Raw genomic sequence first — 18,622 nt, 5'->3', positions numbered from 1 at the left:
GGGGGGGGGAGCACTAAATTTCTCATGTATTGCCCCACTTACTTTTTGACCCTCTGGCTATATCTTTTTCCCAAATGACTGAAAAATATTTCTGGGGAGAACAATGCATGGACTGTCATCACTGATTTCTTTTTGAAGACATCTGTCACAGAAGGGATAGATATCCTATCACTGCTTATTGGGTATAAAACAAAAAAATTAGAAATCTTTAATAAGACACATGAAAACAAACTACTCTAAACAACAATAACAAAAAAATGTTTTTATGCACTTTAGGTCACAGTTAGAGATGAAATGTCAGATGTTGATTGTTTTTACTGATATTTTTCCTTTATTTTCAGTGTTGTGTGCAGAGGCGTTATAAATCAGCGCCCTGTTAAAGCAAATAGATTACCACAACGGAGCCTGTGTGCCCGCAGACACCATTATTCCTTTCCAAGTTTGACCATTCAACGTCCTTTACCCAGACCATCAGTTCGATGTTACTCTGCACTATCACGCCTACCATTACGGAGAAGTAAACTTCTGCCCCTGAATATTGCATATCAGACTCAGCGCAACTTCTGGGTTGCTAGACTGGCATCTAGGCTGTTAAAACTGCGTTACCTTATATTGGGTTCAGCTGTTGGTGGTGGATACACAGCTAAGAAGGTAATGTATACTTATTTAATATACATTTATTGTAAGAGTTTGTGAAGGCCCAGCTCCTCATAGGAATATATAAAACTATACTTTTGGATTGTAAGCTCTTTTGGCAGGGTCCTCTCCTCCTGTGTCATTGATTGTATCCGTCCTTTGCAACCCCTATTTAATGTACAGTGCTGTTAATTATGTTGCCTCTATATAAATACAGTTTAATAATAATAATTATACCAATAATAATTTATTGATGGAGGTAACCTTTTTAATATGTGAATATTTTTTTCATGTTGTAATATGTTGTAAGTAAACAGTGATCAAAATGAACAGCTTCATTAAATGATGCTCTGAAAGTACCTTTTTATCGGTTATCATTCCTATTTGGCATCGGGTTGGATTTTCAAGTGTCTTCCCAAGGAAATCTATAAGTCTGTTGTTGGATGTGTAGAGCTGAAACCATGCATATTTTTTGAACTTTAATACGCTTACCATTCCAATGTTCTGTACACTCCATAATTTGCTTTTTTGTGTTTCAGACATTTGACCAATGGAAGGACATGTTCCCTGACCTTAGTGAATACAAATGGATTATCCCTGATTTTATATGGGAGTTAGATGAACACATCGATTTTGGTCAGTAACCAGGTTTATTAAAAATATGGTATCCTTTAACATTAGTTTGCTTCTATTGCATTATGCTTTTCAGTTTAGGTCCTGAGAATAGTTTGGATAATTTGACTCATATAGAGGCAATATTGTGTCAGCAGTACTAATTCATTGACACTAGGGGTTTTGTTGTACCATTTATGCAGTTCACGTGGTGCTGGCACCTTACCAGATGCTTGGCTGCCCTCACTTCTGTGCCCTTAATAAACCAGCATTCAACATTTTACAGCAAACAGCAGCAGGTGGTACTAAATTGCTCACTGCTCCCTTTGTCATTTCCTATGTGCAGCCACAGGTGAGACACTACATGGGTGTGAGGAAGCAGTAACCACACCGCATTCTTACTGTCAGTGTAAACTAGCCCTAAAGGCTGCTCATATAAAGAACTACACAATCACACACTTGTGCAGTGTTTTTTTCTTTGAGTTGCATGTCAGCTATTCAAACTTCTTTTACTAGTTTGAGGCAGGGCTATGTGGGCCCATTGTATTGCTTTTTTAGACACAGATTTCTGTCTCCTGATAAGACCTTTTGTGCACTATACAGTAACATAGCCAAATAATAATTTGTCATTTTGCTGCGTTTAACTTTGTTGATATGTAATAAACATTGCCTAGGTTGTAACTAGTGTTTTTCTATTGCAGATAAATTAAGTAAAGCACTTCCGGATGCTGAGGAGCTAGCCAAATTTCTGCCGGACTTTGACAAGATAGGGGAAAGTTTTAGCTTTTTGAAAAGTTGGCTCTCAGGTACAGGATCTTCATAAAATGATCGCTCCTCTGTCAGAAAGGTTTTCTTTCCTTTATTATGTTTTAGATTTGTGAGTTTTAAATAACAGAAATATGTGTTAAAAATTGTGTTACCACATCTCATATCATCATAATTGTATTTGTAGATTCACTAGCTGTGGAAAGGTAATGGTAGGGGTATGTCATTTATTTATTCAAGTATTAGGCATCAATCTGTGAAGCTCGATTACACGTTGGCACATTCATCTGTATATATGTAGTGTGACCATTTATAATGCTTTGATAGAGAAATGTAGTAGGTGTAGTAAGTATATTGGCTAAAATTCTAAGCTCAACATGTTACAGCTATGTCAATGAGATACGTAGATCTATTTACCAGTGTCCGAAATGAAAGTGACCCAGCAGACAAAACCACCTCTAATTTTTAGTACACTTGCTCTGCTATACAGTTGCTATTTGTTTTGTATTGAGCATTACACTCCTGTGCTGTCGAAGTCATTACGTTCTACATGTTGCCCATAGAGTTGCACAGCAATCGGTGGCTGGAGTGTGTAAATGCTTAGGTTTAGAAGGTGTTTAACAAAATTATTTTTCTGTGTCTGTATGCATCACTTCATTGTATACAAGTGTATTTAATGTAATTACCAGTGTGAAAACAGAGCAGGGAACAGGATTCCTTTCCAGGCTTTATTATTTTAATTTTATGGCTCATAATATTTTTTCCCATTTTTCTTGCTGATTTTCACAGGTCACAATTTGGTTAGTGAAGTCATAGGAGCTTCTGATCTGCTACTGTTGTTAGGTGTGTAATGCAATATCTGCTGCCGTTATGACATGTTAAACATGTATAAAGTTATATTTAACTCTCTGTAAATGTGCAGAACTCTAGGCCATTGTGGGGGTGGGTGCAGAGTTTAAACTTATTTCAAACTCTATTGCCTGGTAAGGCAGATATGACTTGGCTTTTCCTGGAAAGGAAGCCTGATTCTGTAGTCTGTTTTTATTTCATATAATCATTGTTTATAATATTTATGTTTATTAATACAGAGATTAAATGTCTGTCTAACAATTATTGTTTTCCTGTATGTTTATTGGTAGTTGATGATTATTGTGATATTTTTCCCCGATAGCTCCAGGAAGTGACACCGTTTTCAAAGCTACTGACAGCCAGAATTTTGATGGGTCCGAAAAGCAATATAAGAAGGTGAGATATTACATATATGGTTTTCATAAATGTGCTAAGAGAAATACAAGAACTGTTACTACTGAGCAAACTAGTTGTTAAACATCACAATATACTGACCTAAAACAAGTATGCTTGAAGGTTATGCCTTCACTGTCAGCATATTTTTCTAAGCAAGCCAACTAACAATGTTAGCAGGTCAACAATGGCAGCCTCCATAATTAATAGCAGTTTATTCCTTCACTGTCAGCTTTCCTCTTCCATTACGGAAAGCTTATCAGTGGCAACATTAGTCCAAGGTCTGAAAAACTTGTTGTTTGCCTATGTATTAGTTATATTTCAGTACTATCCACCTTGATCACAGCATGGAGCACAGCAAGTATCACTATAGTTGCAAATAGTGATTTGGTAGTAAATATAGCATATGGCAATAGACAGTTTGCTACGATTTGTAAATGACAAATCGCACCTCTTTACCATACAGAGATATTAACTTGCATCTCTGTTTAATGCTTTAATGATATGTTCCTAGTGCTTTGTATATAGTCTTAAGATGCTTATGCTTCACTCGTAAAATTTAACAAGATTGACATTTTTTTGAAGAGAAAATATGATGATTTTTCTTTTCTAGGTCATAATCTGATATATTGTATTATTGTTGTTTGCATAACACCATGTTTTACTAGAAACATTTAATACCAAATGCTCTCAAGCTTCAGTGTATGTGGTGCATACTGGTCTGTCTAATTGGCCCAATATTATCTCTGCATACTGAAGATCTAGATAGCTTTCTATCTATTTTGATGGGTTGAAGGTAGTTCTTTCAGCTGTTGATGCAATCTGGTATCCTGCTATTCAAGTCTCCGTTTTTAGCACAGAAAAAATCAAACTGTCTGACACTCTGTGGATGGATGTAAGTAATGCTGAAAGAATATGTGCCATTTCATATTTACCCAGATGGCTTTTTTTTAATGCCTGAAAATTTATGAAAAGAAAAATATGTTGTAAAGATTATACATTATCTTCTTTTTTACATGGTCAGTCAATTTAATATTTTGGTTGATAGTGAATGATGGTAAACTGAAGGAGCAAGTATAGCATTTAGGTCCTCCAGTCAGTCCTCTTGACTCAGAGATTACATTGGAAAAGTCTGCTTGACATACTGATCTTCCAAACTATAATACTATGAGTCACTGATTGAGAACAAGCATATATCAGTGACGTTACATCTCCTGTTCTGCTCCTGAAAATAACAATAAGTCATGTGTTTAATATAACACATAGGCTACTAGAGTTTTCTGAAATTGTAGTCTTGTTCCATCATGTTTAGGTAAAAATTGGGAAAATGAGTAATTGCAGCAAGCATTTCTGTCTTTCTTTCATCGGGTAAAACTTCTCTCTGCTCAGGCATAGGTGACTTCTGTATACATTACATCATCACCATACACCTTGCACATCAATGTTATGGGTCCCTGTTCTCCATGCTGGGCCTTCACAAAAATTTTTCATTCCCCAGTTTTATCAGAACTAATATTCAGAAGTGGGCAGAGGACCTTTGATGGCCAATAAGATTTCTAAGAGATAAAGGAAGTCAGCAGGTATCTCATACCAATAGATTTCATCTGCAAATTGAAACATCATTTTTGGGTGGCTGATTCTTTAAAACTCTTTTTGTCACCATATTACCAATATGTGATGCCAGATTATCAGCTTTGTACTCTTGGTTCCAGGAATAGACTTGTTCACAAATATACCCATTTGTTTGACTATTGTTGTGGTTACCCGAAGGCTTTCTTTTGACATCTGATTTGTAATTTTTACAACTGACATGATTTGCATCCTGCCGATGTCACTGTGTTTTCCAGCTTTTCTTTTTGTATGTGATGTGTGAATGGATTTTCCGCCCCTATTTACTATACAAACTGGAGCTAGAATAATGCTGCATTTAGGATTTGTCTATGTTTAGCAATGATGCATCCTGCGCTCTTCCTGTGGTGGGATTTGCATGCCTGTGGTAAACCTAAAAAGAAATCACCAAATCTTACATTATGAACTTGTTTCAAATTCCATTTTAATGCCAAATGCAAGCCTGCCTGCAGTCCAAGACCTACTGCATCAATTGCCAGACAGAATAGGGTTAGTCATTTTGTATGTTTTTTTATTTCTTACAGGGGAAAAAAGCAGTTTATTTTATGTTATTTTTATCTATATCTTAGAAAAATAGTTGTTTAAGTTACATACGTTTACAAATTTATGTATAAGCTACACATAATTAGATACCCCTGCAAGTGGGGTCTTTTTTATTATTTGTAATCTCCTCTTGTTACAAAATGTAAAAGTTAAAAAAGTTCCAAAATAGATTAGTAATATAAATATATATGACAAAAATGAGAGGGTAAAATGATTAAAACAGTTGTAATATTAGCAAAAATACAAAGAGCACTCAAACTATATTTTAAATGAAAAGTAGAATCTTAGAAGAAATAATGATTGGTTTATTGGTTTGAGTTTTTCTTTAATATGATACCCTTTTTTTATTCAGAGAAGCGGTCTACTGTAATCTTTATCAGTGGTCTCACATGGGTTTTTCTACCCCCTTCCTGCAGTATCAGTGTCATCTTGTACCTACCTATCCTATAGTCCTTTCTGAATAGTGCTGATATAATGATGTCGCCATTCTTTTGGGGTTGGTCCTGGGCTGCTGAGACTCCTGGTCTGTACCCCTTATTTGGCACTCTTGAATTGACGTAACACTCCTGCCCATTGTGTAACCCACCTAGGTTAATGACCGAGGCATGGATCTATAAATTACCAGACTATGATCCAAAATTATGATTTTACAGTAGTTTAATGTGTTATTTTTTTCCTTGCTTTTAGTTCATTGAGAAAATGCTTATTTTTGTATTGTTCTTGGGATGAGAGAACTGTAGAAAAAAATAAAATATCATGGATCTCATATTTTATGACCAGAAAATTTCTTTACCATACACTTTTTGTTCTATGGTAATTTTGATGGATATAACACAGTGTGGCCCTATAATACAAGATACTACTAATGCTAACAGATTTTTATGGGAATCCTGAGATCAGACAGACGTGTGCAAAGACCAATAGTTGTTCTATTAAATAAAGGCACAATGGGCCCAGCAGTCTATACAATAGAAAACCTAAAACGTTGTTGTTTACATAACAAATTGTGCATTCCCACATTCTAATAAACAAGCATTTCAACAAGGCAGATAAAGATTAATGAAACTCAACTGCTAAATTCGGACTTGTCTTCTGTTGCTGTTTGTGTTTCTTTTTTGTTTTTTTTTTAATTGTGAATTGTGTGCTTATGTTTCCTAAAATTTATGTCTACATAGTAATGATATTCTCCAGTACATTGTGTGTGATGTAATCATGTAACCTGCAGAGAAATTCACACCAAAGTAGCAGTGCTGAACTTTTCATGTTTCACGCACTATTCAATAGTCTGTCATTTGTCATCTTACAAACTGAACTGCTGCATGTAACAGATTGGGTGCACGTTTCATTAGAAACCTCCAAGATGACCTTTTCACTGGAAAAAACCCACAGATTATCTTTATCCTAAGCATTCAAATACGGATATGTGAGTGAAAAGGCACTAAAGGTTAATGCTTGCTTAAAAGTAGAAACTGAATGCCATGCTTTCCGCATTACCTTCCTAATCCATTTCCTGTGTTTGACTATTGTGCACCCCTTCTCTGAAGTTTTGTAGTGGGGCTAGCTCTGCTTACAGTAGTTTTGCATGTATATTGGTGGCAGAGATAACTTCCTGCTTCAGTAAAACTTAACAGTTCTATGCCTTTTTTTTTCCTTTTTTATTAGGATTCCTGTATTTGGTTGGAGTATCGATTAATACTCTCCAACAAATATCATTTTAGTGTTTAAAAAATGTGTCAGCAAGCTTTTTTTTTTTTTCTTTGTTTTATTGTGTAGATTAAGCTTTATTATTTGTGTTCATTTTGCTTGTAAACATGTGTCTGTCATTTTACCTTTATATACCCCTTTTACTTCATTTAGCACACCATGGCTATTTTTGTCCCCACCTTCACTCCGTCTTTCTCTCTCTGTAAACTCATGGCAGGGTTTGCTTGGTGAACTCATTCTATTACAAGAGCAGCTCAAGCAGCATGAAGAGGAGGCACGCAGGGCTGCTGGAAACATTAACACGGGCACTTCACAGCAGAAGCGCAAGGTGACGGGTCATAGAGCACCGGATGCACTGAACACTTGTCAATCAGATTTAGACTGCAGTCAAAAATGAATATTTACACAAACTTTTGGGGGTTTCAACATAGGTGTATGTGTAATGGTAATCTTGAGGTGATCTATTGTACACAAATATTGATGGAATTGTGCTTGGTTTGCATTGTTCTTTATGTTCATATTATTTTATTTTGTTTTAGGTTAAAGGTTACAGATCTAGAGTATATTACTTGCTATTTAATCTAGATATTATTAGGAATCGAGTAGTTTTCAATAAGGGAGAATTTATTTTAAGAATGCTTTGCTAAAGCTAAGTCTTCTATATAGTCTGTCTTCTCGGCACTTTTTATGTATTCACATGTTAGACAATGTGCTCAAGGTACTGTTTTATGGTCAGTGGAAATATATGGTAATGCCTATTTTGTATTGGGAATAGATAGGTGTTTTAAGCTGTATTGGCATGCTTCATTTTAGGAACTTAATTATGATGATATCTGCAGAGGGGGCTAACTTGATGTATCCAATTTACAGATTTTGGTTGAGAATATAATTCTGTTAATAATGACAGACAACTGAATGCAGTGTTCTCCCCAGAAACCACCAGGTGCAAAGGAACCTTAAGCAGGTTGTGGCCCCTGTGTTACTTTTTAGTGACCACCCAAAAAAACAGCTGGGTGGGTATTCAAAAGACCCGGGTGGTTTGCCCAGCTAAAGGGGTTTAGGAAGAACACTGTGATAGGATCATAGAAGTTAGACTGGGGCAGTAATGGCAGATGGTTTTGGTGAGAGTTGTTAGAAAATAATTGCTTTATTTAAAAAAAGAATGGCTTAGTGTATAACCAAAGTACATGGCTTGTGATATTGTACCGTCTTTGTTAGTACAGAAAAACAGTATTGATATGCGACATTGTCATTAGTAAAATTTTGGTCACCGGGCAGTGTTCCCCCCCGTCCCCCTTTAGCTGGGTGTACCACCTGGCACTTTTCAGTACCCAGCTGTTTTTGGTGGGTTACCTAGGGGTTTGGGTCACAATACACCGGCTGCCACCCACCTACAGTTTTTTTTCCCAGCAGCTTAAAAAAATGCCTGGGCTTAACACTGCCAGGCATTATATTCCTCCATTTGATGTGTGTTTGAAACTCACAATAATATTAGGTTACCAACTGACTTTTATTTTAAAGAGTACATTTAGTAAATCAGAGACTTTTGACATAGCGTGTGCAGGTGCAGGCAAACACAATCAAATGTAGCTTTTTCTTGTCAATTGCAAAATTAGCTTGGATTTGTTTTATTTGAACACAGCTGCATGCATTAGAATGAAAAACTCAACATCTCACCAGAATAATCCTCGACATCACCTCTTAGAGACTTTAAACCTAAATTTTAGACTGGCAGTATTGAGGAGCCATTGTTTTGTGCTGGATGTTTAGATTGACTTGAACTTAATAATGCAGCAATCGGTGTGCAAACTGCTATAAGTCAAAGTAACTGATCAGAACAAATATGAACTATTGGTTCATATTTGCTAATAGTTGTGTAAATCAGTGAAAGGTACTGCTAATGTGTTTTGTGTTGCCTGTTATGGAAAGTATGCCTATATATACTGGCATTAGGGTATGTATAAAGAAATGAGAGAGATAATACTGTATCTAACAAACCTTTCATATGTTTGTTTTAGATATCAAAATCTAGGTAGGGTCCTGTTCTCTGTTCTTTATTCAACTCTTTAACAACTTACTGGTGGCGGATTGGGTTGTGATTTTATATAAACATTGCAATTGTTAATATGAGCACAATTAAATAATTTAAATCTGCTTTTTAAGGTGTCTGACAAGGAAAAATTTGATCAGCTGCAGGAGGAGCTTTTACAGACCCAGGTAGGCTCTGAGTTTTTCTGTGAAGGGACCATATTAACAATATGGAACAAATAAATGCACATCTGAAATAAATCAGGTTTCCTTGTAAAAAGATTAGTATTTCTGTACAACACAGATGTGTATAGTACAGGTTGGAGGATGACACCACTTTCTTTATTACAGTTAAGTTGTCATCTCTCATCCCCCAGCCTGCTGACAGTAAACTAAAGAAAGTACACTCATAAGATCATCCCTCTGCTTTACCTCTCCTAACCACATTGCTTACATCACATCTGATTGCTTCTTGGTACACAAAAAGCATATCTAAAGCCATTTTTTATTTGATATTTGTGTCCCCATTGGAAATATTTCCCTTCATTTTCTAGCCTGTAGATACTACACAAAGTCAAATAAATGCCCTCCTAAATCAATGTCCCCCTTGGAAGGTTTTTCTTTAGTTGCTGTTCTGGTGAGAATTAAAACATTTTTCCTGCACTTCTCGCTGTCTTAGGCATTGGCCACCAGGACATATAGTCAAAGTGAATATCAATACTAGGAACATCAATAAAAACATGACAAAGATTATAAACCTTTACCACTTTTGATACATTTTAACTTTAGTTCAGGCCGTTATGTTTTGTTTGATAGAGTGTCCCCATTTGGGATGTTTCCTATTACTTTGTTAGGACAGGAAAGGGTGGAATATGTCATCAATAGGACAGGACAGTTATTTCATATTTTCTTCAGTGGGATTGGGCAGAAAGTAATGGAATGTTTTTTTTGGGACAAGATAGGAATTAATGGGACTTTTCTACAAGAGGACAGGGAAAGAAGTGATGGGAAATCTCCTTAGTTACACAGGGTAGCAAGGACATAGCATAGCGGGCATTTCAGGGACAGGGAATGAGGAATAAGCTGACTCAAACATGACATAAACATAAAACCTCCCCCAGTGTGAAACAGACATTTTTGGCTTAATTTGGCATCCTCGGGTAGCTTGTTGTTATTTGTAATACTGTACTGTAAATTTTTACTGGTCAGTTTTGTTCACACAGTTCAATAATAATTAGTCCTCATCTAATTTGTTGTTTTTATACCCTTCAGTTAAAATACCAGCGTATTGTTGAAAGATTAGAGAAAGAGAACAAAGATTTGAGGAAGCTGGTGTTACAAAGAGATGACAAAGGAATTCATCAAAGAAAAATCAAGGTGGTATATATTAAAACAGTTCAATTTATTCCTACTTTATTAGTTAAATTTTAGTTCTATAAACTTATAAATATGGCGTGCTCTGTGTGCATATGGTTATCCTATCAGTTAGAATTGGATCTCTGGCTGACGTGTGCAGTTAGGTAAATGATTACACATTTTTAATATACAGCAACATGCTCTTCATTTGATTTTTTCCATTTATGTTTTTTTGTTTAATAGAAATCCTTAATAGATATGTATTCTGAAGTGTTGGATATCCTCTCTGATTATGATGCCAACTATAACACGCAAGACCATTTGCCAAGGGTATGTTATTACATTTTGTTATTAAAACCATACAAAATTAGTTCTCTTTATTTTTATTTCCTGTAGTTTATTCAGCTGTTCGGCACTGCCTGAACTTTTAGTGCCAAACGCCACTTATTATAATATGCACCAGCCATCCACATTACATTATTGTATTGTAAGGTTTGGTCCCTAAAATGGTGTGAGTTTGAATACAAAGATGAATCGAAACCCTCAGCAACCAGTTTAATTCCATGTGTCTGTTTTTGATTAGGGTCAGTGTCATGGATCACTGAACCACCGGGGTTTGTCTACCATATGCTTACCTTGCAAGCATATATGCACATTTTTTAATACTTCAATCACTTACCTGTTTTGCATTCCCCATTGTGTCCCTATTTCAGATCTCAACCTATCACCAACTAATTCAAAGTTTACTGATAAAGTAATAAAATTGCATTCAGCCTAAAATGTTTTCATTCTTTTTAAAGGTGGTTGTAGTTGGAGACCAGAGTGCAGGCAAAACCAGTGTCCTGGAAATGATAGCACAAGCACGTATCTTTCCTAGGGGATCAGGAGAGATGATGACCCGCTCTCCAGTTAAGGTATGTCAGATAACCTCGGTATGATATGCTGTGTAATTGTGCATTGTAGGTTTTACTGGATTATTTCATCCTATCTTGTAAGGGATGGTGGGCATTTGTTGCAATTGCTCTCACTCTTTATACAGTCCATGGGCTTTACATTTTATATATATATTTGAATTTTTGTATTATTTCAGGTTACTTTGAGTGAGGGTCCTCACCATGTGGCCATGTTTAAGGACAGCTCCCGGGAATTTGATCTAACAAAGGAGTCAGATGTAAGTGTCTATTACCAGAGAAGTGGACCGCATTTCTTTATCTCACGCTTTCCACGAAACCAAATAGTCATATAAATTAATCTGTGAATCAAGTGTAAAACAGATGTATTTTGTGTTGCATCATCTCTATTGCATGATGCAAAACCTAGATCGAATGGTAACTACGGCTTTTAAATAATAATAATAATAATATAGTACATAAATGTTCCAGATGATTTTAATGAATCTTAGGCTTCAATTGGGGATTCATTTTGAAAAGGATAGGGTGAAAGGCTTCAATTGGGGATTCATTTTGAAGGATATGGTGAAAACTACACATGAAAAACAGTGTCTTGATAAGGACCAGTTATGAGCATGAAAAATGTAACGTATTTCTAATTCAGGCTATAAGATACAGGTTTAAACGAGTTTAAAACAAAATCCTGTCTTTGTCCTTGTAAAGAAAATAAATGTAGCTGTCACATTGAAAGCTTTGGCTAAAAAAAAAAAATATTCCATGGTGGGAACCAGTAAATTAAGTGCAAAAATGTTTTTGTAATGGCAATGTAAATCCCATAAAAGACCATTTAATCCAGTGAATCAACCCCTGATAAATCCCTGTCACAGTTTGTGAGTATTGTGCCCTGACATTGGGTTCTTTCTGTCGGCAGCTTGCAGCATTGAGGGATGAAATAGAAGTACGAATGAGGAAGAGTGTTAAGAATGGACAGACTGTTAGCCCTGAGGTAAGTAAAGTAGTATGTGTGTTGCAGTTGAAGAAAAGTGTTTTTTCCATTATTTTTAAAAGCTTTAGTTTTGACATTGTGTTTTTGCAGACCATCTCTCTAAGTGTAAAAGGTCCTGGAATCCAAAGGATGGTGCTTGTGGATCTTCCAGGTGTTATCAGTGTAGGTGACATTGTTTGACTTGTTATGTTCTACATGTCCTGGACATATTGAATGCTGCACATTTACGTTCAATTTTTTTATAGACCGTTACTTCTGGAATGGCTCCTGATACCAAAGAAACCATCTTCAGTATCAGTAAAGCATATATGCAGAACCCTAATGCTATTATCCTCTGTATACAAGGTAATCATATTAGTTTATGCTATCATCATTAAAAAGGTTTTTTATAGTGCAATGAACCAGACACAGGGTCCAGACTTTTATTTATGACCATATAAATTCCTGATAAAGTTATTGTCATTGCTTACTGATGTTTAAAAATTGTTTCCTAGAGGAACTGTTTGGACAGGTATTATGGAAATACCAGCCTGCTGTCCTGCTGTCCCATTTTAACCCTTTTCATGTTCATACATTGCCCAAAGTTGAGCTTTAAAAGTTGAACGTTCCTTAAAAAGTGGTTCAAAACAATTTTGGTAAATCACCTCTAGGTGGCAGTGTGATCCTCTTATATGAATTCTTCCCATTAGGTCAGGGGTCAGCAAACTTTTTTGGCTACTAGGGCATTTTTGGAGGTCAAGAAGGCACAGTAGGCTGGGCACTCTCTCTCTCGCTGATAGCTCCGCCCCCCACCAGGAACGCCCCTGAAGGGAAATCCCTCTCCTCCGCAATGCATTATAAAGTGCTACATAGGCTTCCTATGTAACACTTTAAAAAGAGGCTGGAGAAGGAGCAGAAAGGAATACTATAATCTGTGTTATTTAAATGACTACTCTGTGCCTGATGATATCACATCTAAGATGACAAGACCCAGCAGCAGATTTAGTGTTTTGGTTTATTTACACAAGGAAGACTTTTACAGATAAAAAAAGCATGAATAAACAATGTCAAATGCTGAAAGCTAGCATTTGGGAAAACTTTGATGCCTAATGGGATGTAATGTAGTTGTTTAGTATGTCTAGTTTTGTATAGTATAGGAAGATATTGTAGGAAAGTGTAAAACCCTGTACCAACATTTTAATTTAGTTTTTTCTTTCTGTATATCACTGAGCAAATTTTTATTCTCCTCCTATTCCAAGAACATAACAGGAAGTAATAGGAAATTTCCCTCTTAGCTGTTTCTGCTGAAGGGGACCCAATTATAAAATGTTCATATTCATTATATCGTTAAGGTACATTACAGTGTGAGGGAATAATGCTACTACAGATACTTTGTTGCACCCCAGTGTGTTCTGAACCTTTCTAACGATTTCTCTGTTCACCAAGTGACAAATCCTGTAATTCCCATTATATTAGCTTTAGCTAGTATACAAACTTGGGAAACCCGGCATGAAGTACTTGTTTCCAGGAAATGTAAGGACAAATTGTTTCTACCCAAAACTAATATATCTGTTTTAAATTACCTGTGTATCTTCCTGTTGTACAGATGGGTCTGTTGATGCAGAAAGAAGCATTGTCACTGACCTCGTAAGCCAAATGGATCCCCAAGGCAGACGAACAATTTTTGTCTTGACAAAAGTAGACCTTGCTGAAAAGAATGTAGCCAGCCCTAATCGAGTAAGTGAACTGTTGTACATAATCATTTCTGCAATATCTACTTAATGCTGGCTAAAATGCCTTTATATTGTATTGTGTAACAGGTAAAATTTCTTTGTGATCTCCTCAGATTCAGCAAATCATTGAAGGGAAACTATTCCCAATGAAAGCTCTTGGATATTTTGCTGTTGTAACTGGGAAAGGTAGGAGAACATTAATGTACACTTTATGTGGTCTTTTCTGAATAGGAGTTTTAGGAACACTGAATTTCCCCTTTTAAAACAAGATTATATATGTTAGTACCTGCCTTAAAAAAATACACGGTTGCTACCATTGCTGAGTTCATCTTATGAAAATGCTTGCACCTGGCTGTCACAGTGTGACCCTTTGGCTTTCATTGAGTCACTGTCCTGGAAAAAAAAAGCTTTTTTTCTATCTCCCCTTAATTTCAGTGCTTCTGCTGGGTGAGCAAGTCAGAGAGCATGAAAGAAATTGTGCCAGTAACTAGCATTTCCAGGAGAAGATCAGCAGTGGCAGCTTATCTGTACTTCTACAGGGCTATTTTAAAAAGACAAAAAGTTCAGGTAAAGCCCAGACACTCAATATGTACAATTTACACTTGCAGTGTCTTCCCCTAAATTATAAAATATTTTTTGCATTGTGTCTTCAATTACTATTTCTGAAAATGTCCATTCCTTATCACAACTTTTCCCTCTATGTACATTATAACCCTCTTCTCTTTGTGAATGACTTTTTTAAATGTCTACATAAAGGAGGATTTTTGCATGTAAGTTAATAAAAGGTGTTAGAGGCACGTATCATCTTTTGAGAAATTAGGTTTATTTATTTTTGTTTGCCTTTTAAGTTGTTTAGTATATTTGTATCATATGCAAGCAGGCTGGTTGTTGTCTAGGAGATTAGATGTTAAGCCGTAAAAGTTGGTGAGGCTATTAAATGTTTTCTTTAAAATATTTTTTTTGTTGGACCTTGTATAATGGTTAAACATTGAATTCCCCCCCCCCCCCCCCAAAAAAAAAAAAAAAAAAATCAAGATATATTATTGCAGCCTACACTGTGTTTAAAAATGGTTGAATGTACCGTTTGTAGGTTCAGCACTAGTTTGTTAGAATACAGCTACTGAAATCATCTATTACTCTTATTACAGCACATTACTTTGAGTTTGATTTTTTTGAATAGGAAAGTTATTTTTTTATGTTCATTTTAACAGGTAACAGCAGTGAAAGCATTGAGTCTATTAAGGACTATGAAGAAGAGTTCTTTCAAGGATCAAGTCTTTTAAAGTAAGTTTTGTTCTGGGTAAGATAAGGAGCTTAAAGATATTTAAGGTTAAACTACCATGAATAATTATATTACATACACAATTACATTATATATTTATATGTATTGTGTGTGTGTATGTGTGTGTGTGTATATATATATATATATATATATATATATATATATATATATATATATATATAAATTTCTATAATTGGCATATGTCTTGCTGCTTACCTCCTAGAAAAGGGATGCTGAAGGCTCATCAGGTGACCACAAAAAATTTAAGTCTTGCGGTTTCTGATTGTTTTTGGAAAATGGTCCGAGCATCTGTAGAACAACAGGCTGATGCATTCAAAGGTAACTTAAAGCTGATGCTCACTACTCACTACCCCTACTCACCTATAGCTGATGACATCCACTTGCACATTCTTCCAAATACACCCTATGGGCCTGATTTAAAGTTCTTCAAGACTGAAGATAAACTATCATGGGAGAACTAGCAAACCTAAAATGGATTTCTTAAAATCATTTTTGATTATTTGGCAAATGTTTTCAATCCTGGACAGATCTATTCCAGGTTTCCTTGTTCTCCCGTGATAGTCCATCTTCTCTAGTCTTGGGGAGCTTTAAAAATCAGGCCACTTGGACATTAACTCAATTAATGGCTTGCACCTAAACAAGCTGTTAAAAACACTAACATGTGAAAATAAGGTTAACATAAAAGTCCTTTTTTTTCCTAGCTACCCGTTTTAACCTGGAAACAGAATGGAAGAATAACTATCCCAGGCTGCGTGAGCTTGACAGGGTAAAGTATAATATTGTACTGATACAAGCAAAAAAAAAACAAATTATTTTAATCAAAATAATTGACTTGTATGTAGAATCTTCAGAGGGTTTGCTAGTGGAGGCCAACAGAAATACTTTGGCTTATAGTCCGTTTTATAGCTGTGCTATACATAATATAAATGACTTTGTTTTTACCTTTGGAATACTTATTGTAGTAAACATTCTGTGTGCTCTTTCTGTTTTAGAATGAATTGTTTGAAAAAGCCAAAAATGAAATCCTGGATGAAGTTATAAGTCTTACCCAGGTTACACCAAAGCATTGGTAAGTAGTTGAAATATTATCCTAACAAAAGCTTTGTTTAAGGTAGAAACATGAAACTCGAGTCATATTTGTCACTAGGGTAGAAAATGTGGGAATATCGAGAACATTACAGTGACAAAAAAATGGTTGCAAAAACATCTGTCATAGGTAAAATTTTACGACTCTACTGTGACTGATAGAGGTTCTAACACTTATCCACTGTATCTTCACCTCCAGTCAGATAAAATAGAGCTTAAAGGTTTCTGTAATGCAGAATGCGAGCAGGCTCATCCACCTACTTCATTAGACAAATAAACCAATAGATAGAGATGAGTCTAAAAGCTGACTAATTCTAATCAAGCTAGTTACAAATTATCTGTTTTTTGTGTAAATTACAGCATACATGAGTGACATCACTGTATACACTATAAAATGGATAATTTATTTAGTTTCTAAACTGTTAGAACATAATTAAAACAACAATCCACTGTATTAGAATCATGCGTTTACTGAGCAGAAGTTTCCCTCCATTTCAGATGATGATGAATGAGAATGTTCTCTGTATTTGTGAAGGCTCGAATTTAAGATAAAATTAAACAGTTCTCCAATGCTTGAACTTTTATACTATAGACATTTTCATGCATTAGCTGCTCCTCAAGATCTGATCACTATAGATAACATCACACTATTTGAATAAACAATTTGTAAAGTAATTGCAACTGAAGTAATTGTTTGTATTGGGCGTGATACCTTGCTTTGTTTTGAGGACACAATTGCCATAAACTCAGATTGTTTCCTGCATTTACCATGTTATTTGCCAATAAAACATATATTATACCTTTTGTGAGGATGTCATTTTATAAGATTTTGCAGCTACAAGGTAAGCCCTGTGCAGTTATTGTTTTTCATGCATTTTCTTGTTTTGCTCATTATTAGGGAAGAGATCCTCCAGAGAACACTGTGGGAAAGAGTGTCCACTCATGTGATTGAGAACATCTATCTGCCAGCTGCACAGACCATGAACTCTGGTACTTTCAACACCACTGTAGATATTAAGCTGAAACAATGGACTGACAAGCAACTGCCTCATAAAGCAGTGGAGGTGAGAGAGCGAGAACTTTAGGTGCTATACACAACTGCACATTGTCATGTACATACTACTATATGCCAAAACATTAAAAATCCCCGACTGGTAAAGTGAATTACAATGAATATCTCCTTACAATGGTAACTGTGAAGGGTTTAAATATATATTAGACCGCAAGTGAACAGTCAGCTCTTCAAGCTCTACTTCAACCAAAGACTAAATTGTGTTAGCTAGACAAATGGATAAGAGCAGGGGTCAGCTAATGTTAGTCATAAGAGAAATGTGTGTGTGTGTGTTCTGTGCCAGAACACAGTGCATCAAATCTGCTACATATGGCCCTTGTCAGGTTTGTGTTCATATTTTACTTGAATAAATGCCACCAGGATACACTATTGGAAGAAGGCAGACTTGTGGAATCAATGGGGCATCTTCAGAAGTGAATCTGTGTGATCCAGCAAACCTGGAATGGATCTGGTTCAGGACTCAAACCGTTTGCTAGTAAATGGCAAATGATTTTAGAAAAATCTATTTCATGTTTTCTGGATCACCCAGCTTCACTTCTGAAAGTGTATTCTCTCCAGCCTTGGAGAGCTTTCATAAATAAGGGCCCTTGTCTCAAAGAAGTAGAGATGTTTTGACAGCACGGGGGGCATACACATTAAAAACCATATTTTAACTTAACTCATTGCACCATTTAAATATAATCTTTCACCAATCTGGCCACTTTATTTTAACAGAAGCCATTTATGTTGCTTCTGTTTCATCCTACTACTGCACATAGTATATTTGCTTCTAAATATACAATAGAGTTAGGGGAGTACAAAAATCCCAGTGATTTATGATTTGATTCATTTCACAGGAAGGAAAACTACCAACATTTATGAACACATAGTGGGGTGTATTTATAAATAATTTCACACATTATTTGCATCTGTTACCCAAGATTCACACATTACATTAGAAAAATGTGTTCATCTTGTGCCAAGTTTGCGCATGTTTCCTCCAGCTACTCCGGGTTCCTCCCACTTTCCAAAAACATGCGGTTAGGTTAATTGGCTTCT

At 35.8% G+C, this 18,622-nt stretch overlaps 1 protein-coding gene across 5 annotated transcripts in view; it reads left to right on the top strand.

Moving 5' to 3' along the window:
• The window catches only part of OPA1 (OPA1 mitochondrial dynamin like GTPase), a 44,495-nt gene that overhangs the window by 1,685 nt on the left and 24,188 nt on the right, over positions 1-18,622 (top strand). For 2 of the 5 annotated variants that reach the window (XM_072408216.1, XM_072408217.1), the window contains exons 2-22: positions 342-651; positions 1,176-1,272; positions 1,950-2,054; positions 2,803-2,856; positions 3,185-3,258; positions 7,349-7,459; positions 9,295-9,348; positions 10,432-10,536; positions 10,759-10,845; positions 11,316-11,429; positions 11,606-11,686; positions 12,337-12,411; positions 12,502-12,573; positions 12,657-12,756; positions 13,997-14,127; positions 14,237-14,309; positions 15,335-15,407; positions 15,629-15,744; positions 16,128-16,192; positions 16,419-16,495; positions 17,411-17,576. In XM_072408216.1, the coding sequence (XP_072264317.1) occupies positions 342-651; positions 1,176-1,272; positions 1,950-2,054; positions 2,803-2,856; positions 3,185-3,258; positions 7,349-7,459; positions 9,295-9,348; positions 10,432-10,536; positions 10,759-10,845; positions 11,316-11,429; positions 11,606-11,686; positions 12,337-12,411; positions 12,502-12,573; positions 12,657-12,756; positions 13,997-14,127; positions 14,237-14,309; positions 15,335-15,407; positions 15,629-15,744; positions 16,128-16,192; positions 16,419-16,495; positions 17,411-17,576 (2,140 nt within the window). The remainder of the gene's footprint in view (positions 1-341; positions 652-1,175; positions 1,273-1,949; positions 2,055-2,802; positions 2,857-3,184; positions 3,259-7,348; positions 7,460-9,294; positions 9,349-10,431; positions 10,537-10,758; positions 10,846-11,315; positions 11,430-11,605; positions 11,687-12,336; positions 12,412-12,501; positions 12,574-12,656; positions 12,757-13,996; positions 14,128-14,236; positions 14,310-15,334; positions 15,408-15,628; positions 15,745-16,127; positions 16,193-16,418; positions 16,496-17,410; positions 17,577-18,622) is intronic. The other 3 variants (XM_072408218.1, XM_072408219.1, XM_072408220.1) reach the window with 3 other exon arrangements.

The sequence above is a fragment of the Pyxicephalus adspersus genome, chromosome 4 (genome assembly GCF_032062135.1).
Source record: "Pyxicephalus adspersus chromosome 4, UCB_Pads_2.0, whole genome shotgun sequence".
NCBI classification, from domain to species: Eukaryota; Metazoa; Chordata; class Amphibia; order Anura; family Pyxicephalidae; genus Pyxicephalus; species Pyxicephalus adspersus.
This window is presented reverse-complemented; position numbering and strand designations above follow the sequence as displayed.